This window comes from Arvicanthis niloticus, chromosome 24 (genome assembly GCF_011762505.2).
Source record: "Arvicanthis niloticus isolate mArvNil1 chromosome 24, mArvNil1.pat.X, whole genome shotgun sequence".
NCBI lineage: Eukaryota > Metazoa > Chordata > Mammalia > Rodentia > Muridae > Arvicanthis > Arvicanthis niloticus.
The window spans coordinates 12,204,221-12,229,387 of record NC_133432.1 but is presented as its reverse complement, the minus strand read 5'-3'; the positions used below and the strand labels follow the sequence as shown (position 1 = coordinate 12,229,387).

At 45.9% G+C, this 25,167-nt stretch overlaps 1 protein-coding gene across 1 annotated transcript in view; it reads right to left on the bottom strand.

Moving 5' to 3' along the window:
- The window catches only part of Naa25 (N-alpha-acetyltransferase 25, NatB auxiliary subunit), a 51,293-nt gene that overhangs the window by 11,312 nt on the left and 14,814 nt on the right, over positions 1 to 25,167 (bottom strand). The window contains exons 5-17 of the mRNA XM_076922691.1: positions 19,765 to 19,839; positions 18,925 to 19,032; positions 18,618 to 18,696; positions 16,622 to 16,733; positions 16,096 to 16,185; positions 14,075 to 14,244; positions 10,921 to 11,033; positions 8,154 to 8,361; positions 7,524 to 7,613; positions 6,178 to 6,358; positions 5,530 to 5,629; positions 1,701 to 1,852; positions 977 to 1,102 (exon numbers count right to left, since the gene is read on the bottom strand). Of these exons, the coding sequence (XP_076778806.1) occupies positions 977 to 1,102; positions 1,701 to 1,852; positions 5,530 to 5,629; positions 6,178 to 6,358; positions 7,524 to 7,613; positions 8,154 to 8,361; positions 10,921 to 11,033; positions 14,075 to 14,244; positions 16,096 to 16,185; positions 16,622 to 16,733; positions 18,618 to 18,696; positions 18,925 to 19,032; positions 19,765 to 19,839 (1,604 nt within the window). The remainder of the gene's footprint in view (positions 1 to 976; positions 1,103 to 1,700; positions 1,853 to 5,529; positions 5,630 to 6,177; positions 6,359 to 7,523; positions 7,614 to 8,153; positions 8,362 to 10,920; positions 11,034 to 14,074; positions 14,245 to 16,095; positions 16,186 to 16,621; positions 16,734 to 18,617; positions 18,697 to 18,924; positions 19,033 to 19,764; positions 19,840 to 25,167) is intronic.

Genomic DNA, 25,167 nt, shown 5'->3' with positions numbered 1-25,167 from the left:
CACACACACACACACACACACACACACACACACACACACACACACGACCCAGAGACCTGAAGTATCTACTTCAGCGTCACAAAGTGAGTCCAGTTCTTAGCTGTCTGCTCTGGAATTGCCAACAATTTTCTCAACACTCAAAAGCACAGGAAGTTTGACCTCTCCACAGGCATACTCACAGAAAGATGCTGAGAGGTCATGTGAAGGAGGCAGGGTTAGGGTTAGAGATCGGGACAGGGAAGGCAGGAGTGAACAGACACTAAGGCACAGCCATGACCCTTCTCTTGGGTCCACCAGTGAGGAAGGTGGGGCCGAGGTTTACATCTTCATCCTCACCTCAGTGCCACAGCGCCAGAGGGAACTCTAAACCATACTTAGGAAATCAGTCAAGCAGAGGCCTGGCTCAACTACATGTTGCCAAGTGGGCAGAAGGACAGCACAGGGCATGTCTGCCAGTCTGTGTCATGCCTGGGCTATTCATGCTTGTGTGAGGCTTAGAATAAGCCCCTGAAACAAGGCCATACCATAAAGCCCTGACACTCTGAGATGTTGACTGCCCGGGCCTCTGCCTCTGCCTCTGCCTCCAGGCCTGAACAACCAGACCTAGCTAATAAACACTTATCTTTTGTATTGCTCAAAACATAAACTTGTATATACATACATATATTTGCACACCACATATATGTATACACACATGAACACATACACACCCCAATTTGTCAATTTGCCATAACTATCACTTAAAATGTTTTCGCCTTACTCTCCAGTGCCTAAGGAACTGCATCATATAACCTTGGATCCACGTGGAGCTTATGCACATCATAGACAGACCCAGTCTTGGAAGTCTCAGCACAAAGTGGGATGAGCTGTGTACCTGTTCTCTGATTCCAATGATGAACATGTGTATTTGTGTAAAAAAGAACCTTCTTTAAAGTTCTGGGTTCAGTCTGACTGTTCACTGCTGAGTTCCTCTTACCTGTCTTTTGGATCCCAGCTGAAGAAAACATCTAAGTCTCTGTTGTCTCGTAAATCTTCCCATGGAACATCATCCTCCTCTGGCCTCAGATTCATTGATTTGATACTTTCTGCCAAGCTAGTTGATCTGTAATATAGAAGGTTTGCTTAGATACTTAGATATGGCCAGGCTGGCTGGTCAGCGAGCCCCAGGGAACCTTCTGCCAGCACTGGGCCTCCTAGCACAGGACTGCAGGCATGCACTGCCGTGCCTGATTTTTATACATGGATGTAGGAGATCAGAACTTAGATCCTCACACTCTCACTACAAGTGCTTTACATACTGAGCTGCCTCCCTTGCCCTAAAGTTTTATTTTTATAACAATATAAGTCATGAAAACATTAGCCAGGACTTTCTATCCCTGGAAAGAGAAAAAGGATTTACTTTAGAAAACATGGTCTCATATGAGGGCAAATGGAACCAAGACAAGTCATGGCATCTCACTACACAGCAAGCAAAAGCCAGCAGAATAGAGTGGGCAAGCACCCGGGATGGTCCCCAGGGCAGACCACTTTTCTACTGGATCTGAGGCACAGCCACAGCCCTTCAGCATTCTCTATGACAGGCTCAAGGTTCCGTATCTCCCTTATCCCCCGTCCTTCATTTTCCCTTAACTCTGCTACGGACAGCCATGAACACCTGGCCTGGCCCCTCAGTCCCTCCTAACCTCTCATCAGGTACTCACATGTTTGCTTCAAGCAGAAGGTCTAACAGCATCCGTTCAGTGCGTACTTGTGCAAAGTGGAGAGAATTATTCAGCCTGTTCCTAAAAGCGATAAACTCTGGAATCTTCTCAAATGCACCATATTTGTAAGCTTGGATAATGTATTCTGAGGTCTGAGAAGGAAAGACATCACCTTGGTATAAATACTCCCTGGGTCAGGCAATGTAAGCAACGCTTGCCAGCAAATTAAACATTCAAACTAGAAGCAAGGCTGGCCTAGCCTCTGAAGGTCTGGACCACACAGCGCAGTCCGGCCATGAAGAACATTCCGTTCTTTCCCCTGCAGCTGAGCCAGTCTCCTTTACTACACAGCTAGCCCTGAGGCCGCTGCTGCCATCTCCAGCCCTGACTTAGCAGTCATGTCTTTCACATGACAACTGGACCTAGAGGATCTTCTGTCACATCAGCCAAGACTTTGGCAAATGTCATTCCAAAAGGAATCTTACACCGTATAGTTCTGCTCCTAAGACAAACTGCTATGTTCAAAGACTCTAAAGAAGCCATACTCGAAGTCATACCCCACCCAACATGAAGCCACTCTCCTTCACAAAGACACTGCTCCCTGGCTGGTTCCCTCTGAATTCGGTACCAGACACAAGGCAATGAGCTTGGCAGCACGACAGAAGACACCAAACAAGAGACACCAACAGGAATGTCATAATAGACTCTGAGGAAGCCATCAAGAACCAAGTTCCCTGAGCACACGAACTGCTCAGCTGCCCTAGACAACCAAGTGAAGGGAGCGCTCCTGCGTGTTCTGTAACTACAGATTAAAGGTAAGCGGATGAGATGCTGCAGAGCAGAACCAAGATAGAGAGTTTTACATGAAGGCCTGGCGCAACAGAAGCCAATCTCCGGGAAGAACATTTCAGAGTGGGCTTAGGCCGCCTGGATCAGAAGACAGGTCACCCCTTTGGGCCAAGGGAACTGTTTACCTGAACACTGATGTCTGCCCCCGACACTTGGCCTAGCCTTAGCTTGCTCGCTCTGTCCCATTTCCACTATGCCTGAGTAATTTGCCCAGGAGAAAAATAGGCCAATAGTCAACAACATACCCTCTGATACACAGCCTCGCAGGGTTCATTTCAGGCCATGGGGCTGCGCCACGGGCGCTAAGTCAACTGCATTCGATGCGGCTTTTAAACCCCCAGGGGACACCTCGGCCAGCTGTTTGCCTGCAGTATCTGGAGAGATTAAAGACGGACGGACACAAGAAAATTAAAAAGATTATGTGTGATCCTGTGGGTTAGGGCTGCCTGCCCGCTTGACTGGGGACACTGGCATGCCCCGTCAAGAGGCCACACTTATCACGGACTTCTCTCCTGTAGTCCCCAACTTAGAAGACAGCAAGGCTAACTGCCAACCCTTGAACAGGAACTTACAGCTTGAAAACACTTCCAACTAGCCAGGATGCAAACAAGACTTAGGTGGCTCCAGGCAGACTGCAGTTCCAACATGAGAGCCAGCCTTCCCTCAAGGGGAGCTCAGTGTCTGAGCACCCACAGATCTTCACAGGAAAAACCAGACAAAGCTTTTATATGACAGAAACAAGGGGCAACCAGAAGAAAAGTATAGTCTGAACAAGCCAGGAGTGGCTGAAGTTTTTTGTGCATCTGCCTGAGATAGACCTCCTCAAATGTCACAGTACAGTGGCTCTGCAGAGCTAGCCAAGGGCCCAGAGAGCAGGAGCAGGAGGCTGCGCCTCATGGGACACCCGAGGCCACCACAGGCACTCTAAAGACTGCTGAGCAGAGCATGCACCCACACCTACTCGCATGTTTTTGTGCACCAGTGAGGCAGGTTAGACACCAGAAGAATCCCTGAAATGAACCCTGGGCACTGTGAAAATTAGCAAAACACAAGGGTATCAGACCTTAAATGATGACCAGTATTTATACCTAAAACAGAAAAACTTCAAAGAAAAACTTTAAAAATATCCTTATTATTTTTATTTATGCAATGTGTGTTTGGGTGGATCCCCTAGACCTAGAGTTACAAATGGGCGTGACCCACCGATGTCAACTCAGGCCCTCTGCAAACCCAGAATGCTCTTAACCACTGCCCTGTCTCTGTTCCCCAAAAGGGAGTTTTTAAAACTACCTCACTTTTAGCAACGGGAAGACCTAACAGTGACACCTAACAAGGGAGCAGAAGGCTCATTCAAGAATAACTTTCAACCCCATAGCACGGAGCCACCTAACAACAGCAGATTGCCTGCCTGTTTAAGAAGAGCTTTGTGAAAGAATTAAAAAGGGAAATAAACTAGTAGCCCAAGGGAAAAGCATGTGGAGACTCCCAGCACAAAGGAAAGTTGCAGAGCAGATGCTTGGGCTTTGCAGAGAGCTACCCCAACAGGCAGGGCTTCCCTTACTACAGACACAGGCACCCACTGCCTCTGGTCCTCACACATGCTCTACTTGAGAATGGTTCAAGAAACCCAGGTAAACTCAAGGAGGGGATCGTTATTCCCTGACTAATAAAACGGTGCTTTATCAGACTCAACATCATGTCCATTCAGCTCCATTAGTGAGCGGTTCCTGCCACAGTCAACTACTAGCAAGACACTGACACCTCTGAAGCCAGGGAGGAAGATGAGAGAGAGAGCACTCGGGGCTAGCCTCACCTACATTGCAAATTTTAAGAGTTTTCAATAAATAAAATGTCTTTACCCTCTTCCTTATTCAGAAAGAAGAGCTAAAATAATGAAAGATGAGGAACAGTTCCCTTCAGCTAGTAAATTCCTTGGAAAAAAGAAGGCCATCAGACATTCCTGAATGTGCTATGTAGTCAAAGGTTCATCACGTAACTGTTATTTACACTGGAAGCTTAGCCCAGCATCAGAAACAAGGCTTCAGCAAGAGGCCAAAGCCAACAACAGGCTTAGATGCAGATACCCTCATCTCTCTCATCAGTGAGAAGGTCTCCACAGACACCAATCCCCGCAGGACAAGCAGATAGGCAGTTGATGGTGCGGACTGAGGCAGAAGCCAGCCTTCTCTAAGATCAAAGCTATCCTCTGCCACTGCACATGCAACAGCTCAGAACACACACAGCTCGCTCAGACGTGCGTCTTCCCTGCTTCTTTATTCTTTAACACATCTCTCAGGAAGCACACAGAAGACAGGCATGACCTTAAAGGAAAGACCTTAAGACTATTTGTCAAGATGAGTCCCAGATGGTAACTTCCTCACCAAGTTCCATGACACTGAGAGACTAGGAAAACAGGAAGCTACGGGCTAAGCCAGGCATGGCCAAACTCTAGGAAGTGAGGCTTAGCCACACATGAGAAGAACAGCAGCAGTGACCACTCTAAAGACTCACCTTCTCTGCACACTAGCTCCTGAACAGTTTTGCAAGACCAACAACTGAGACTATTTGGATTTCCTGAAAGAACTTTAACTAAGTGGGGCCAAGTGAGCAGCAGACAAGACTACATGCAGACCCCACCTTGACTCTGCCCAGGAGAACTCTAAACTTACTGCCCTTTAAATGCAGCTGGGGCGGCTGTTGGCACAAACTTGGATCCCCTTGCTTCCAGTTGTGGGAAGTCTCTAGACAGCATGTGAAATACAAAGCTGAGAGATGTGAATTATCACTGTCTGTTAATGCCCCATTGGAAATGTGAATTTCCAAGGATTCAATCATATACTGACCAAATTCAGTACCTCTACCTAGTGGTCTAAGGGCACCTGCCAGCTAAGGAGCCAGGTGCTATGTGTTATGACCCTAGGGGGTGCATTCTGAAGCAGGCAATCAGCAGCACGCCACAATACCAGTGGGTTTCACTTACATCTTTCTGGTTGGAGTGGAAAAACCTGAGTGCGAAGTTACAGGACTGGGAGGCAGCAGCATACTGACCCAGGGATGCAGCATATCGGGTCAGAAGATAGCTAGGGAGGAAGAACAGAGAAAACATTAGTCACCCCTCCTACTGTCAGATACTAGGTGCAAACTTGCTATGGTAAAGAGAGAGCAGGGCATTAAAAAAAATACTCCACCAGCAGAATGATCTTGCTCATGGGATCATATTAAAAGAAAATTAAGAGTTCTTTCTTTACATCTTGATAATAACTGGAACATAAAGTCGGAAAGAACACAACATTCTCTTCCTAAATGCAAATAACCACATAACATAGCCCAAACTCAAACTCAGGATGCCTTGGGTTAGTGACAACAGCAAGGAAGTAGAACAGAGTTCACAAAACAAAGTACATAGCATACACCCAGCAAAAGAGAACAAGCACCCCTTGCACAATAGCCAGTGCAGTCTCTGGGGCGAGCATCTGACCACTTTAAAGCAGTGAATCTGGAATGCTCGGAGACACAAAGCCTCATACACTGGCTAGTGTCTGGGGCCCTGCCCTGCTGCAGTCATACAAGTGGCCTTTCTAGGCTAACTGTAGCTGACTGCTCAGTATTCAGAGTATATACTACCAACCCAATGGTGTCGTGCTGGATATGCTTAGCATCAAGGCTGGAGTAAAGATCCACCACTGGTTCAAATGCACCCAGCACGCAGTAGATTCGAACAAGCAGCAATTTGAACTGAGCATTGGATGGGCTATGGGTTAAGCCTTCTTCCAGCAGAGTCAGGGCCTGCCACACAGCAGTCTCCTCACCTAGAATCAAAACACATTATCCACTCAGCTTTAAGAGCAGGGAATTGCCTAACAGCAATAAACCTTGAATGAGTTTGGATGCATAAAAATTTTAGATACAGACCCAGAATCAAAACAGGGAATTCCCTAAATACAAAGTCCTTGGGTAATTATGACAGTGCTTAAATACAGCTGTGCAAAAAAAAAAAAAAAATGCAGGAGATATATATATCTTGGAAAGGTAATCATGGAATCTCACATTCTAAAAAGAGAGGGACTTTGAAGAACAAGAGGATGCTAGCTAGCCTGTCCCAAGGGGCTTTCCCCACAAGACAGACCCTACAAGATATTATCCTAAGACGCCATTTTTATTCCATATGTGATTGTACTAAAAATATCACATGATACTTTAAAAAACAAAACCTGCTATTAGGAACAGAGAGATGGCTCAGTGCATAAAGGCACTTGCCACCAAAGCCTGCAGATGAGTTTGACCCTTGGGTCCCACATGCTGACCTTTATAACACATGAGCAATGATACGTGTCCACACATGTACACACACAAACATATAAAATGTCATTTAAAAAAAGGAAGCTTGGGGGCTGGAAGGATGGCTCAGTGGTTAAGAGCACTGTTTGTTCTTCAGAGGTCCTGAGTTCAATTCCCAGCACCCACATGGTGGCTCACGGCCATCTGTAATGGGGTCCCATAGCTCTTCTGACATGAAGGCATACATGCATACACCACGCATATATAGAAATAAATAAACCTTAAAAAAAAAAAAAAAAGGAAGTTGGGCTATAATGGTCCCTGCCTTTAATCCCAGCACCCAGGAGGCAGAGGCAGAAGGATTCCTGAGTTTCAGGCCAGCCTGATATACAGAGTTTCAGAGCCACGGCTACAAAGTGAGAGCCTATCTAAAAAGACAATTTTAAAAAATCATTTATTAATAAAATTTTCTAACTGAATGAAAAGGGCTTTCTGTTCTGTGTGGTTATGTTTTAACTCTAGATTTGTTTCACAGTGATTATTTGTATTCAGATACATTTAGAAATCCATCAGATAGCTGCTGATTGAGAGTTGATCATCTGAAGGAAGGAAGCGCTAGGCCCAAGGCCTCGATGTGTGGTTTGCATGGTATGAGCCTCCAAGTCCAGGCAGCTCAGGAGCTGACACATGGCCTACCTGCTTCTCTCCATATGTCAATGAGGACATGAACGGCAAGGAGGCAGTAATAGTCCGAGAACTGCAACTCTGTCTTCAAACAAGAGCGTCCTAGGGGGAAATCATACCTGTTCTTAATAGTGATTCAAGTGCTGCTGCAGGAGGCTATTGTTCTCGCTTCTTAAAGAAGGAAAACTGAGGGCTAGTGAGATGGGTGGGTGTGTGGATGGATGGGGGTGGCTGGATACACGTGTGGATGGATGGATGGGGGGAGGGGGAGGGGGTGGGGAGAAGAACAACACAAACCAAAGGCTTAAAAGAAGCCACACTCAGCTGGAACAGTACACGCTTCTGCTTCATAGGGCCTTTATGAGGATATAAGGCCACAGCTCCCAAGTCTGAAGATCCCCACAAACCATGAACTCATCTAAGAGCCATGGTATAGCCCAGCTGATGAGAAGGAGAAACCTGCAGCAGCAGCAGCAGCAGGACTAAGAAAGCTGAGCAGTCCTCATATAGCAGGGGTGCGTGCTGCAACCTGCCTGACGAGTGTATTTCAGCAGTGTGCTCTGGATACCTTACACCCTGACTTCTCAGTCTTAGCACAACTGAGAGGGAGGGGAGGCATAACACATCTCAGCAGCTACTCACCAAACTCCAGTCCGTGCTGGTACCTTAACATCAGTTCTCTGACCACATCCAGCTTCTGATTCTTATCCATGCTGTGGTACAAGCCAAGGAGCCTCGTCAGCTGCACAACACACAGATGCTGCTGCAGGCCTCGGATGTCAGCAGGCAGGGCAAGCTTATCCTCTGTCGGTGTCGACAATGGAACAACTCCAAGAAGCTGGTTAATGAACTGCAGAGAGGATGAACAAAGGCCACACCATGCAAGTGCACTTAGGACACCTAAGATACTCTGTGAGAAGACTGCTGAGCTGTCGAGATGGCTCAGTGGTTCTTAACCTCAAGTACTCTTAAAGAACACTGTCTGCTCTTCCAGAGGTCCCGAGTTCAATCCCCAGCAACCACATGGTGTCTTACGACCATCTATACTGGGATCTGATGCCTTCTTCTGGCATGCAGGCATATGTGTAGATAGAGCACTCATAGACAATAAATAAATACATTTTTTTATTAAAAAAAAAAAAAAAGATTGCTCTACTGTGCCATCTCCACAGACAGCTGTTTTCAACACTAGCTCATGCAGATCATACCACATGCCTGGGGACTGGAAGAAAACTAGAAGTTCAAGGTCATCCACCGCTATCCAGACTAGACCACAAGACATCCTTTTTACCCACCCCACTTTATTGTAGGTCTTGTGGGTGTTTTGCCTCATTTGTCTGTGCACGATGTAGAGCGTAGTACTCAGGGAAGCCAGAAGAGATGCTTCCGTGAGCAGTACAGATGCCCTGGGATTGGAGTTACAAGTAGCTGTGAGACACCATGTGGATATTAGGAATCAATCCTGGGTTTCTACAAACAGCCAGTGCTCTTAATCACTGAGATCTCTCCAGCCCCCAAATAACCTATCTTTTTTTTTTTTTTTTTTTTTTTTTTTTTTTTTTTAATTTGAAAAAAGCTAGTAGCAAAATTACAAAGCAAAATAAGACTATGAGAATCACCAGGCCAGTTCCCAGCCTTGTGCTAGCAGGGCTCCTCTGAGCAAACAAGCCTTACTGTGTGGGGTCCCCTGAGATTCCCAACACCAGGCAAGCACAGCTGCTCAGAAGGTAACGCAGGCTTCATCAGTGTCAGGGGCAAGAGAAGGAGCATTCTTCAGAGCTGCCTTGCCACCCAGGACATCAGCACTGTTGGACAGAGCCATCCCCACCACCACCACTGCCCCCTGTAGCTCAGCACATGACGGGCTCACTCATGCTTAAGTCATCTGGTCCACATGGTCACCTGGACTCTACCTGCATTTCCTCCAAAACAAAACTCTACTTCTGGAAGATTCTGACTACTTCCCTTTTCTCTCTGAACCATGTCTTCCCTCCTCCACTCCCTCTTCTACAGGACAGCCATTTAAATACATCCTTCCCAGACCAAACTTTCTTTTCTTTTCTTTCTTTCTTTCTTTCTTTCTTTCTTTCTTTCTTTCTTTCTTTCTTTTGGATTCTTTTTTTTCGAGACAGGGTTTCTCTGTGTAGCCCTGGCTGTCCTGAAACTCACTCTGTAGACCAGGCTGGCCTCAAACTCAGAAATCCGCCTGCCTCTGCCTCCCAAGTGCTGGGATTCCACTCAACTATTTTTCTCTCTTGTAAACCTTCAAATGCTCCTAGAACCCGGACTCTTTCTGCATTTTACATGATCCGAGAGGCGATATGTAGGTCTGAGTCCTGTACGCAAGCATCCTAAGAAAAGTTCCAATCAGACAATGCAGAGAGTCTTTCAGAACCCCACTGATACAATTGGCTTCTTATTAGGATCTGGGATTAGACATGTACCACACACATGCCCTAGACGGTCCTCCAAGTACACTGAAGTGCTGAGTCCTGGTGGAGAAAGACAAGGCACTCCTCTGCTCTCGGCTCACTCAATCCTTGTGGGAACGAAAGGTCACCGCGTTGGCCTTGGCACAGGTACCATGGCTCCCAGCACTCACAAGCACTCACAGGGCACTAGTGAGTAAGTGGATCACAACTACTCCTAGTTTTATCCATGCCCTATGGCTCACCTGGTGCTCTGTCCCACCTCAGGCAAACTGCTCCTCAATGGGCAGAGGACTCCAAGTGCCTATTACCAAGGACAGCTCTGGAACACACACTAAACATTTTGAGTATGAAACAGTCTAGGGAAGTAGTTCTCAGTGGGTTGTGACCCCTTTGTGAGTTGAACAACCTTTTCACAGGGGTCACATATCAGGTATCTTGTGTATCAGATATTTACATTATAATTCATAACAGTAGCAAAATTATATTTATAAAGTAGCAACAAAATGATGAGGTTCTTCACCACAGCATGAGGGTTTTATGGATGAGGTTCACCACAGCATATTAAAGGGTTGCAGCATTAGGTGGGTTTAGAACACATTGTGCTCCTATGTATGGCTCTCCAGCAGATAAGGACATGGGCGGCTAAGGCTATAAAAGTGTCAGAGTAGCCTGACTTCAGACTGTTCAGCTTCTAGATGAGAAGCTGGCCAGGCTAAACTGCTCACTCTCAATCTCAGCATTAAAAGGCACAGGAAAAAGGACCCTGGGCCATATGATCCTATCTCAGAAAAATGAAAACGAAGTTCTTGTCGACGGTTGACAAATCTGAGCCAGACCTACTGCTGGTGAGAAGTCATGAGCATGGTTCTCCACTGACTTACAGGATGTGACAATGACAAGCAGTTACTGTACCACCTCCTCTTGAACTAGCATGTAAGCAGACACTTCAGCCACTAGCAGAACCAAGGAACACGTACCTGTGTGCACTGTGCAGCAGGCAAGAGGTCAACAAACACCTTCAGGTCTGTGAAGCAGCATGGCTTATCCCCGAACTTCTTGAAATACTGGAACATTAACTCTTCTGGGTCACCTTAAAAAGGAGGACACTGAATTACCCACAGACTGAGGCAATGTCTAGAGTGACACACCTAATCAAAAGGTCTGTTTTATTTAAATTAACTTTTTGTCTGAAGCCAGGCACAGTAGCACACAACTTTAACTCCAGTGCCCCATCTCAAAAAATTAAATGAAATAAAAATAACAATAAAGAGAGAAAAATAAGAGTTAGGTGTGGTGCCGGGCGGTGGTGGCGCACGCCTTTAATCCCAGCACTTGGGAGGCAGAGGCAGGCGGATTTCTGAGTTCGAGGCCAGCCTGGTCTACAGAGTGAGTTCCAGGACAGCCAAAGGCTACACAGAGAAACCCTGCCTCAAAAAAACCAAAAAAAAACAAAACAAAACAAAACAACAAAAAAAAAACAAAAAAAAAAACAAAAAAAAAAAAAAAAAAAAAAAAAAGAGTTAGGTGTGGTAGGCACATCTATAATACCAGCATTCAGGAGGGAGAGGCAGATTAAAGTTATCCTCAATACATGGCAACTCCAGGCCACTCTTTCACATTAAAAAAAGCTATGCATGGGAGCTCACACCAGAAAAGGGTGTGTTCCAGGGCTGCCTGCTCTACTGAGCAAGACCCATTCTTAAAAAAACAAAAACAGGAAAATATTCACACAGTCTGAGAAATGTTAAAAATGGTGAGACCAGACATTTCTCTTTAAATTGGGTTAGCAAGGACCTGATGGACTAAATAGACACCTAAAAAGCCAAGCTGACCATGATCAGCAGATGGATCTTGTAAATAAACCATCTTTAACAACTATTTTTAGGTAATAAGCATATTAAGCATATTGATTGGGTATCGCCTCTCACCTTCTTCTCCAGGGCTCAGTGCTACCTGAAGGTCTCTTACCCAGCTATACTTGTCACTTTCTTACCCAGCTGTACTCGTCACTTTCTTATCCAGCTGTACTTGTCACTCTTTTACCCAGCTGTACTTGTCACTTTCTTACCGATCTGTACTCATCACTTTCTTACCCAGCTGTACTTACTCGTCACTTTCTTATCCAGCTATACTTGTCACTCTCTTACCCAGCTGTACTCGTCACTTTCTTATCCAGCTGTACTCGTCACTCTCTTACCCAGCTGTATTTGTCACTTTCTTACCCAGCTGTACTTGTCACTTTCTTACCCAGCTGTACTTGTCACTCTCTTACCCAGCTGTACTTGTCACTCTCTTACCCAGCTGTATTTGTCACTTTCTTACCCAGCTGTACTTGTCACTTTCTTACCCAGCTGTATTTGCCACTTTCTTACCCAGCTGTACTCACCACTCTTACCCAGCTGTACTCGTCACTTTCTTATCCAGCTATACTTGTCACTCTCTTACCCAGCTGTACTCGTCACTTTCTTATCCAGCTGTACTCGTCACTCTCTTACCCAGCTGTACTTGTCACTTTCTTACCCAGCTGTACTTGTCACTTTCTTACCCAGCTGTACTTGTCACTTTCTTACCCAGCTGTACTTGTCACTTTCTTACCCAGCTGTATTTGTCACTTTCTTACCCAGCTGTACTTGTCACTTTCTTACCTAGCTGTATTTGCCACTTTCTTACCCAGCTGTACTTACCACTCTTACCCAGCTGTACTCGTCACTCTCTTATCCAGCTATACTTGTCACTCTCTTACCCAGCTGTACTCGTCACTTTCTTATCCAGCTGTACTCGTCACTCTCTTACCCAGCTGTATTTGTCACTTTCTTACCCAGCTGTACTTGTCACTTTCTTACCCAGCTGTACTTACCACTCTTACCCAGCTGTACTCGTCACTCTCTTATCCAGCTATACTTGTCACTCTCTTACCCAGCTGTACTCGTCACTTTCTTATCCAGCTGTACTCGTCACTCGCTTACCCAGCTGTACTCGTCACTCTCTTACCCAGCTGTATTTGTCACTTTCTTACCCAGCTGTACTTGTCACTTTCTTACCCAGCTGTACTCGTCACTCTCTTACCCAGCTGTACTTGTCACTTTCTTACCCAGCTGTATTTGTCACTTTCTTACCCAGCTGTACTTGTCACTTTCTTACCCAGCTGTATTTGCCACTTTCTTACCCAGCTGTACTCACCACTCTTACCCAGCTGTACTCGTCACTTTCTTATCCAGCTATACTTGTCACTCTCTTACCCAGCTGTACTCGTCACTTTCTTATCCAGCTGTACTCGTCACTCTCTTACCCAGCTGTACTTGTCACTTTCTTACCCAGCTGTACTTGTCACTTTCTTACCCAGCTGTACTTGTCACTTTCTTACCCAGCTGTACTTGTCACTTTCTTACCCAGCTGTATTTGCCACTTTCTTACCCAGCTGTACTTGTCACTTTCTTACCCAGCTGTATTTGCCACTTTCTTACCCAGCTGTACTTACCACTCTTACCCAGCTGTACTCGTCACTCTCTTACCCAGCTGTACTCGTCACTTTCTTATCCAGCTGTACTCGTCACTCTCTTACCCAGCTGTATTTGTCACTTTCTTACCCAGCTGTACTTGTCACTTTCTTACCTAGCTGTATTTGCCACTTTCTTACCCAGCTGTACTTACCACTCTTACCCAGCTGTACTCGTCACTCTCTTATCCAGCTATACTTGTCACTCTCTTACCCAGCTGTATTTGTCACTTTCTTACCCAGCTGTACTTGTCACTTTCTTACCCAGCTGTACTCGTCACTCTCTTACCCAGCTGTACTTGTCACTTTCTTACCCAGCTGTATTTGTCACTTTCTTACCCAGCTGTACTTGTCACTTTCTTACCCAGCTGTATTTGCCACTTTCTTACCCAGCTGTACTCACCACTCTTACCCAGCTGTACTTGTCACTTTCTTACCCAGCTGTACTTGTCACTTTCTTACCCAGCTGTATTTGCCACTTTCTTACCCAGCTGTACTTACCACTCTTACCCAGCTGTACTCGTCACTCTCTTATCCAGCTATACTTGTCACTCTCTTACCCAGCTGTACTCGTCACTTTCTTATCCAGCTGTACTTGTCACTCTTTTACCCAGCTGTATTTGTCACTTTCTTACCCAGCTTGTACTCGTCATTACAGCCCTGGCTCCGCAGTCGCCTGATGAGCTCCAGCTTAGCTAGGTGTGGGCCTCGGACATGTCGGGAGCTTTGTGACGCCTCTGTTATCCTGTCTTCTATAAACTTCACGGCATCTTCTGCAGAGCAGTGTACTTCCCCTTCTAAGGAGCTGGGAGGAAACAGAAGGCACCATTACAGCTTCAAGTCAGACTGATCTTGAAACAGCATTTTGCTATCTATGAACAACAACAGCAACAGGAGAATGGTGGCAGCAGGTGTCACAGCTACAGCCCCACCTGTGGGAAGCAGCAGGAGACTGAGCATGGTCAAGACCTTGCCTCAAAAAGTCAAGGGCTCCCAGCACCAGAGGGAAGAGGCTGACAGACCTCCATGAGTTCTAAACCAGGCTGGTCTACATAGTTCCAAGACAGGCAGAGCTACACAGAGACCCTGTCTCAAAGACACAAAAGAAAATTCAAGGACCAGCAGTGCGGCTCAGAAGGAGATCATCTGCCTCACTTGCTCAGTGCTGAGTACACTTCCCAACAGGGGTTTGGGGTGACGGTGGTGCAGCCCCAGTGAGCTAGCAAGTAAGGTCAAGCAATGTGAGAAAGCCATGAGCCTGATCAAACAGGTAACAAGCTACAAAATCACTCTTAACCTTGATTCCTGGATACTGAGGATAACAAACCACTGTCAAAGCACTGCTGAGCTGAGAGCCTGAGTACCTGAATTTCATGGCAGGACCCACAGGAAGAGAGGGGTGCACTCCACCAGATATCCTCTGACACACATGTGGTGACACACACACACAATAGATAAAGCTTTTGTTTTGGTTCGGTTTTTCAAGACAGGGTTTCTCTGTGTAGCCCTGGCTATCCTGGAACTCTGTAGACCAGGCTGGCTTCATATTCAGAGATGTGCCTACTTCTGCCTCCTGATTGCTAGGATTAAAGGTGTGTGTACCATGCTTGGCTAAATGAAGCTTTTTAAAAATGATCTATTTTTTAAAGATTCAACTTAAACTTGCTTAGTATTACCTATTAAAAAAAGAGGAAAGAAAAATTCTGTAATAACCCAATTAGTGTCAATAGCAGAGATAGTAATGCATTATGAAATATCTGAGAGATTATTCTTGAGCCACTTAAAGAAACACACTTACATCTACTACTTATGAAAGCAGGTTTTAGGGAAGAAGACACATCAGAATGTCTTTTCTAATCCAGCACTGACATAACAAAGGACAGGAGCAAGTGGGAAGCAAGGTACTGTTGGGATTTATTTTGACATTGATAGATCAAGTGGGACTAAGTGCCACATGGGGACTAAACGGAGTCTTCTGGGGCACATGCGTTTATTACAGTAAAGGAGTCTTCCAAGATGTACATGTTTATTACAGTAAAACAAAAAGGTTATCTTGAAAGGATGTATTATTTCAAAGATAGATTATTACTGATGCACAAGGAAGTTCTTTTGCTCCATCACAAAGTACCACTGTAATCCAGACATGCTGGTCCATGCCTGCAATCCCAGCACTCAGGCTAAGGCAAAACAGCAGTCCTGTGCTGAGACATAGTTCACCTGCCCTAGGGTCAACCCCCAGTGCACAGAAAGAGGCGCTGGGACTCCACAAAGACAACAACCATTTGAGGACACAGGTTAAGAAACTCCACCAAGGTGTCATTTAATGAAAGCTGACCAAACCAATCCCTTTAAAATATAATGTGCAGGCTGGTGAGATGGCTCAGCAGTTATGAGCACTGGCTGCTCTTACAGGGGTTCCGTTCCCAGCACCCACATAGTGGATCACACCTGTTAATAACTCCCATTTCAATAGATCCAATGCCTTCTGGCTTCCCTGAGCACCAGGCACAACATGGTGCATGCGGGGGCGCGCGTACACTCACTAGTAGAATAAATTATTCTAAAATACAATAAACTATGTAGCATATGTTATCACTCCTTACTTAAAGAAAATTGAAAACATTAAGATATGAAAGTGACAAAGGTGACCACTTACTGTTCCCCTTCTGCAGGAGGCGTCCAGGCTTCTTCAATCAGTCGAAAGACAGAATCGAAATAAGTCAGATAGAACTGCCAGTCATCTGAGCTAAAATCAGATTGAACGATGCACACAGGATTAAACCCACATTGTGACAAAGCTGCTTGAGGAACCGTGACTACAACAGAATTTCTAATTGTGCCCTCCATGTATGTACCAGGTACCCCCCCCAACCAAGGCAGCAATGCAGAGGCTGTGAGAGTCTGAGGCTTTTCAAGATGATAAAAAGCCTAACAAAACACTTCCCAGTAAACTCTAAGTGGGAGCTGGGGTGGAGGACAGTGTGATACAGCGACTCAGAGCTCATCCTCGAGACCCAGCTTGCCAGCACTGCCAAGGCACCATTAGCCCTTACCCCAAAAGAACTCACTGAAAACTCCCAATACATCTCAAATATGCCCAGAGCTCGCACGACCCACACTAGCATCCATCTAGCTAGAAACCTTTGCAGGCTCTTGGCTCACGAGCAGCGGCAGCCACTCACTTTTTCAGCAGGAGGCGTCGGGAAAGGGCGTTGCACTCAGGCCACTTGCTCAGTTTCTTGTACATGGCCATGCACTTGTTCTCCCGACTCTGGATTTCACTTGTCAACTTCTCTATAATAAAAAATATACAAGTTGGTGGGTTGCTCTCACGTCTCAGAATAAAGTCCAATCACAGGAAAGACAACATCACATTCTCCTGCTCCCGCAAGAGAATAAACTCACTTTTAGAATACATACTATTGTCTTACAAGGTCACCTTCCGAAATACAAGACTACATTCCAGCAATGAATTTTGGTAATTACTGATGATGCATACCGGGCTGTGGTATATATGCATGTATGTATATGTGGGGGGAGGGGTGTGTGTGTGTATATGTGTGTGTATTTATTCAGGACTGGAAAGCTCAGTTGACACATTTCTGAAGACCTAAGGAGGACTAAACTGAATGAGTTAAGAATAGTGAGATTTTAAAGTAGAAGGCAAAAATTACTTAGAAAAGTTAATCGGGAGAGACGTAGCAAGTACATCATCAATGCAGCTCAAAACAGAGACAGACCTGCATCTATCTAAAGAAGGTGAAGTCAGACAAGTTACTCTGTGGTTAAGAGCACTGGGTCCCCTTGAAGAGGACCAAGGTTTGGTTCCCAGCACCCACATTGAAGGTCATCACTACTGTGACTCCAGTTCCAGAGGTCGGATGCCCTCTTAAGGCCTCCGTGGTAACTGCACACTCATGCAGGCATGAATTCAGGTAAAACAGTCATACATACAGAAGTAAAATGTTTGAAAGAGAGAAACTCACTTTTAGGAAATAAAAAGGCAACTGGACGCAGGTGTGATGGTGAAGGCCTATCTGCCTGCTCAGGAGACAGAAGCCAGTTAAGTTATGTTGGAGACTAGTCTGATCCATATAGAATTCTAACCAGTCTGGCCTATTTGCACAAGACTGTCTCCAAAATCCAAAAAGGATAGTTTTGCCAGGCATGACTCTGATCTGTAATTCCAATACTTAAAGAGGCTGAGGCAGAAGGGTTGCTATTTGAGGCCAGCCTGAGCTACATGGAGGTCCAAACCATTCAGGCCTGCATAGTTAAGACTGTCTCAAAAAACTAACAAGGCAATGGGACTGGAGAGATGGCTTAGAAGAAAAGAGGATTTGTTGCTTTTGCAGAGAACCCAGGTTTAATTCCTAGCACCCACATAGCAGCTCACAAACATCCATAACCAGCAGAATCCGGCGCCACTATTTGGCCTCTGTGAGCACATCACGCATAAAGTCCATTCATGCACATGGAGCAAAACACCCATACACATAAAGATAACAAGAACAAACAACAGCAGACCTGTGACAGGGTTAGAGACTCAGGATATACCCTCTCACATATCTTCAGTCTCAAGCCACAAGTACTGTCATTAAAAACAATTTAACCCAACCCATGGTGGTGGTGCACACCTTTAGCCCCAGCATTTAGGAGGCAGAGGCAGGATCTCTAAGTTCGAGGCTAGCCTGGTCTACAGAACAAATTTCAGGACAGCCAGAGGTACACTTGTCTCGAAAACCAAATAAAATAAAATAAAATAAAATTTAATCCAGGAGTTCAGGGCCGGACAAACTCAATGGAAGAAACTGGGGGTGGGGAGGGGAGACAGCAAGGTGAGGTGACCTAGGGGGAGTGAGGAAAGGATGGGGACACAACAGCATCAAAATGCATGTGTGAAATTGTCAACAAATTAATTTTAAAAAAGACATTGTTTTTCTAGATAGGATTTCTTTACATAGCACGGGCTATCCTGAAACTCACTATGTAGCCTAGACCTGCTTCTGCCTCCCAATTGGTGGGAATAAAAATATTTTTAATAGTTTAACATAAATTTAGAGCACAGATAAAATGAGAAGCAAAGCATAGTGATATGAACTGTGTGGGAATTTTTTTTTTCATCACAAATAACTTTCATTTTCAAATTAAAGACAAACAGAAAACTTTATAAATTACCTCCTAATTTCCCTCTAATGACATCCAGGGCTTCCTGGTACTTTCCCAAGCGCTCCAGGATCATATAATAAAGTTCAACCTTGCAGAGACACAAACAGTTACAATCATTTAACAGACCATGTCAAGACTTCCCTTTCCACACACACGCCTGGATCGGGTGCACTTGCTGGAGGCCTGAGCTGAGGCTGCCCAGCCCAGGTGGGGTCCGAAGCTAAGAAGCGGATGCTGGGACAGATGCTGGGACAGATGCTGGCAAGGCAGGCTGCAGCCTGTCCCAGCTGGGGAGGGGGAGGGGCCTGTAACTCACCTCAGCCTCAGCTTCGATCTTGTCCTCCTTCACCATTTTTTCTACCATCCTCTCTGCCAGGGGCAGAAACATGGTTTTCGAGAGGTTTTCATCTCGTGCAGATATAGACTGTGAGAGGAAAGATAAGTGTTTTGCTTTGATTTCTCTCCTGCTTGCTCTGTACATATAGATAAGCAGACCTGTGACTCTGGCCCCTATTTACTGAGGTAATTCTGTAACAGGAAACTGAGGCTCAGAAAGAACAAATACCAGCCAGGGGTGGTGCTGCACATCTGTACTCCTCCACAGCCACATAGAGTGGGGAGCCAGCCTGGGATGGATTGATGAACAACTGAGAGAATGCCAGCAGCCAGGCATGGCGGCCACCTCACCTGTAACCCCAAATTCAATACCAGGAAGCAGCAGGAGCTTGAGTTTGAGGTCAGCCTAGGTTACAGAGCAAGTTCAAGAAAATATTCTGTCTCAAACCGAAATAGAAACACTAAAAAAAAGGAAGTTGAAAACCTGTCCCAGTGGTTAAGAGAGCCAGCTGCTCTTCAGAAGACCTGGGTTTGATTCCCAGCACCCACATGGTGGCTCACAAGTGTTTGTAACTCCAGTTCCAGGGATAACACCCCGTCTTCTAGCTTCAGCAGCCCCCAGGCTCACCATGGTGCACAGACACACATACAGGAAAACTACCTAGACACATACAATAAAAATGAAACAGAGACTACCAAGCATTGCCAACTTGAAGAGCCAACATTGATTTGTAAAGACCCTTCTGACACACGGTTCAAAGTTCACTCCAGACAGTGACAGGAAGGACAGACTTGAACCCGTCCTAGGCAGCATACTTACTTGCATGATTAAGCTCATCACGGACCAAAAGTAGTACGGGTTTTTGGGGACAATCTTATACAGAGCCATGCCAGCCTGAAAGACAGAGAGCTTGGTTTAGAAGACATCAGCTGGAGGACAGGGAGTGAACTGGGGAGAGGACAGAAGTAACCCTGGGTATGCAGCACATTCCAGAGACCAGCCACACAGTCACATACCCCGTTGGTGGCAGTGCCCGGTAACCTCCTCACTACAGCAACACAAGAAATGCCATGGTTTACATCCAGAGTGACAGTTCTCCTTTAAACCATTGTTCTAAAGTGCAAAGTCCTAGGAAGACTACCAAAACCCACAGAACTTGACTGTGTCAGCGGATGCAATCTTCAGGCTGTGTGTGGAACTCAGATGGCGGGGTGCATGCCCACCATACACAAAGCCCTAGCTTCAATGCCCAACACTGCATAACCAGGCACAGGCACATGGACGCATGCTGCTAGTCTCGAGTACATGGGAGACAGAGGCAGGTCAAGATTACAGTCAGCTGTGTGGGGAATTTGAAGCCAACTTGGGCTGAGGCTGTGTGGGAGCAAACGAGCCACAGCAGCAATCCTTGCTGAAGACACTGAAGCAGCCACAGCAAAGCAGGTAAACCAGACAGGAGCTGAGCTCAGTGGCAAGTTTTTAATTCCTTCCAAGCTACCAATAATTACAGCCAAGACCATCAACCAGGCGGTGGAGTGGGCCTGGAATGAGCAAGCCTCCCAGAACCTGAGAGGTAGAGACAGAGAATCAGAGTTCAAGGCCAGGCTAGAGAGACGGCTCAGCAGTTAAAGAGTATTAACTGCTCTTCCAGTAGATCCTGAACTCAAGTCCCAGCAAACACATGGTGGCTCATAACCATCTGTAATGGGGTTTGATAATTCTTTAGAGAGAGAGAGAGAGAGAGAAAGAGAGAGAGAGAGAGAGAGAGAGAGAGAGAGAGAGAGAGAGAGAGACACCAAGGCCAAGGCAAGGATTCCAAGGTCATCCTCAGCTACAGAGTGAGGGAGTGAGGGTACTACATAAGACCCTGCTTTAAAAAACAAACTAATGGAAAAACTACTAATCCCTTTGTTGTATTTATACAACATACTCACACTGAGAGTTCATGCAGAGAAACAGAGCTAACTGGAAGTACTCAAACATATTTGAGATTAAATTGCTATGCACAAATCCCTATAACTCTTAAGAACCCTTGCCAGGCATGAGCAAAATCCAACACAAAAAAGGAAGACACAGGGAAAATGTAAACAACACAAATCATTCTTCATGAAGGGATGGTGTGTGTCCATGCAGATAGATGTACATGTGTGCATATGTAGAGGCCAGAGGGCAACCTCGGGGCTTGTTCCTTGGGAGATGTCCACCTTGCTTTTTGAGACTATGTCCTCACTGGGACTGAGGGCTTGTCAATTAAGTTAGGCAGACTAGCCTGAAAAATGACAAGGACTTGTGTCTCCCTCCTCAGCACTGGAATTACAAGCAAGCCGCCACAATTGATGGGTTGTTTGTTTTGTTTTGTTTTTAACCTGAGTAGTGGGAATCAAATTCAGGCTCATGTGTATATCACAACCATTTTGTCAACTGAGTTATCTATCAATTTCTTGATTCTTCTCTGGACCATGGTTATCATGCAGCCAAAGCTGACTTCAAGCTTGCTATGTAGCTGAGAATGGCTCCAAACATCTCCCAGGTACACAACATACTCAAGTTAAAATTTACTTAGCAATAGAAAAGTAGATGGCTCAGGGATTAAGAATGCATACTATAGGGCTGGAGAGGTGACTCAGCCATTATGAGCACTGGCTACTCTTCCAGAAGACCCAGGTTTGTTTTCCAGCACCCACATGGCGGCTGACAACCTGCCATAATTAACAGATTCAGGGGAATCTATAGTTGCCCTCTTCTGGCCTCCTTAGTCACTGTACACAAACATACATGCAACAATGCAGCAAGCAGCAACACACACACACACACACACACACACACACAAAATAAAAATAAAAGGGGCTGCAGAGATGGTTCAGGTTAGGAGCATGTACTATTGTTTCAGAAGGCCTGAGTTTGATCCCTAACAACCATGTCAGGCAGGTCCCAGTCAACTGTTTCTGCAGTGCCAGGAGATCTGATATCTCCTGCACTTACATGAACATAAGCACATGCAAACATTTATATACATACACTTAATGAAAGTAACAATATACAGATAAAACACAAGCTAGGCGATTCCAAGAAAGGTGAGATCACACACATCCTCACACCCTCCCCTCTTTAAGAGAAAATGGGGAAGTATTACTATGAAATCCCTGGAAAATATCATCTCAGATGGACCTCAAAGGACAAAGGGAAGCTCTAGACCAGACTGAAGATATTTATAATACCCAAACAGGTGAGAAAGTCAACCAATTCTCAGGAGGGGAAATTAGGCTGAACAAAATCAGGGAAACTGAGCCATAGGGCTAGAGAGATGGCTCAGTGGTTAAGAAAGCCTGCTGTCTTTCCAAAAGACTGAGTTCCATGGCAACCACACACAAAAAGAAAGATGAAAAGGACTGGGGACAGCTTAGCAACCAGAAAGCCTTGGGTCCAATCTCTAGAATTACCAAAGAAAGAGAAGCTTTGCAGGAAGGGTACATGCCTAGTATTTAAAACACCCTACATTCAGTCTCAGCAACAAAAACGAAAGAAAAGAAAACAATTTCATGAGGAAGAAACATAACTACTTTGCTTGTAAAGTCTTCAAAAAAGAATCTAAAGGGGATAGGAAAATTATATTTATAAGCCTGTGTCTTTACAGGACTGCAAACAGGGAAGGAAGCCAATATGGTGAGGGAACCGCACCAGGAGTGGAGCCCAGTGGACAGAGGGCTTCAGAGCACTGGACACCAAGAGTGGAGCCCAGTGGACAGAGGGCCTGAGAGCACTGGACACCAGGAGTGGAGCCCAGTGGACAGAGGGCCTGAGAGCACTGGACACCAGGAGTGGAGCCCAGTGGACAGAGGGCCTGAGAGCACTGGACACCAGGAGTGGAGCCCAGTGGACAGAGGGCTTCAGAGCACTGGACACCAGGAGTGGAACCCAGTGGACAGAGGGCCTGAGAGCACTGGACACCAGGAGTGGAGCCCAGTGGACAGAGGGCTTCAGGGCACTGGACACCAAAAGTGGAGCCCAGTGGACAGAGGGCTTCAGAGCACTGGACACCAAAAGTGGAGCCCAGTGGACAGAGGGCCTGAGAGCACTGGACACCAGGAGTGGAGCCCAGTGGACAGAGGGCCTGAGAGCACTGGACACCAGGAGTGGAGCCCAGTGGACAGAGGGCTTCAGAGCACTGGACACCAAGAGTGGAGCCCAGTGGACAGAGGGCCTGAGAGCACTAGACACCAGGAGTGGAGCCCAGTGGACAGAGGGCCTGAGAGCACTGGACACCAGGAGTGGAGCCCAGTGGACAGAGGGCTTCAGAGCACTGGACACCAGGAGTGGAGCCCAGTGGACAGAGGGCCTGAGAGCACTGGACACCAGGAGTGGAGCCCAGTGGACAGAGGGCCTGAGCACATAGGAAGGAGGACCAGGACACACAGGACACAGCAGACACTCAGCGTGGGGCAGACAGCCTAAGCTATCTGGAGCTCCCGTGTTTAACATTAGGGCACACATACCCTAGAGAAATGGGTGAAGACTGTTAGAAAGCCAATGTTATACATAATTTAAGGGGAAATTTTCATGATGACAGAGATTAAAGACATCTTAATTATTAGAAATATAAAAATTTAATATAAAATAAGACATTTCATCTTGCAGACTGAAACCACATCATTCTTCCCCTGCATGAAAATGTAACAGTATAAAAGTTAGGTATACTTAAAACACACTGAAGACCTCCACAGCTACTGAGTCACATCAAAGGATGATGGCCCCCCCCACCTGCTCCACTAATGTGAGTGAAAAGCTAGGTACACAAACTGAAGACCAGCTCTATGCTTAATCTATGGAATTTTTATTTGGTCAAACAGTATTAGAGCTACATCCTGCCAAGCATGGTTGCTGACCTTTAACCTCAGCACTCAAGAAGCAAAGGCAGGTGGATCTCTGAGTTCGAGGCCAGCCTGGCCTACACAGTGAGTTCCAGGATAGTGAGAGCAACAAGACTCTGTCTCTAAGTACATAAATACAGACTTTTCAAGAGCTAAGTGTGCAGGCAGAGCCCAACTTCTCATCACCATGCCTCGTAAGTGGGGCTAGAACCTTTACTGCAAAGACCTTAGGGAGTGAGGAGTGAAGGATGTTTGTGACACATTCTTAGTCAACAATGAATATACACTATTATCTGGAGGTTGGGGGGGGGGGGGCCTTTCCCTTTGAGAAGAACCTTAACTCTGTTAGTGCTATGCTACAGACATGTCTAACAGCCTTAAAGGAAACATCCCCGGAAGAAGGAGCTGTGCTAGGGACCCATACACAGGACGGGGCAGGGCTGCTGGATGGAGTCTCAGCCCTGGGCAGGACGGGGTAGGGGCAGCAGCAGTTCAGGGACACTTGACTACACAGCAAGCCAGAGGCCAGACTGGGAAATGAAATCTGCTCTCAAAAAACCAAGGGGAGAAAAATGTGTGTGTGTGTGTGTGTGTGTGTGTGTGTGTATGTGTGTGTGTTACTGCTGCAATTAAAGAATACTTCCATTTCATACTAAAAGAAACCCACAGATAGGGCTGGAGCGACTGCTCAGCACCCACAGTGCACACTCCTCCTGCAGGGGCCTGCGGACAGTTCCCAGCACCCACACCAGGAGGTCCAGCATCTCCTCTAATTTCAGTTCCAGGGAGCTAAGGCCTCTGTTTTCAGAGGAAATTAGCACTCACGTGCATATACCCACACAGACATAAATAAGAATACCCAGGAGGGTCAGCATAGGATGTCAGATCCCTTGGACCTACAGCTATAAATGGTTGTGAAATGCCACAGGTGTTGAGAATCAAAGCTGTGTCCTCTGGAAGAACAGACCAGTGCTCTTAAAATAACTATGTTTGGGTAATAAAGAAATTCTTACACTTTGAAAACTTATGCCGGGCAGTGGTGGTGCACGCCTTTAATCCCAGCACTTGGGAGGCAGAGGCAGGTGGATTTCTGAGTTCGAGGCCAGCCTGGTCTACAGAGTGAGTTCTAGGACAGCCAGGACTACACAGAGAAACCCTGTCTTGAAAAACAAAAAACAAACAAACAAAAAAAAAAAAAAAAAAAAAAAGAAAGAAAGAAAAAAAGAAAACTTACATAAAGGAACAGCCACACTGATACTGAGGAAGGACTGTACTACCTCAGCTTCCTTAGCCTACCTGACTTCCTATTGCTAGAATGTGATACTGCAAAGAACAAGTTAAAACAAAAGTTCAA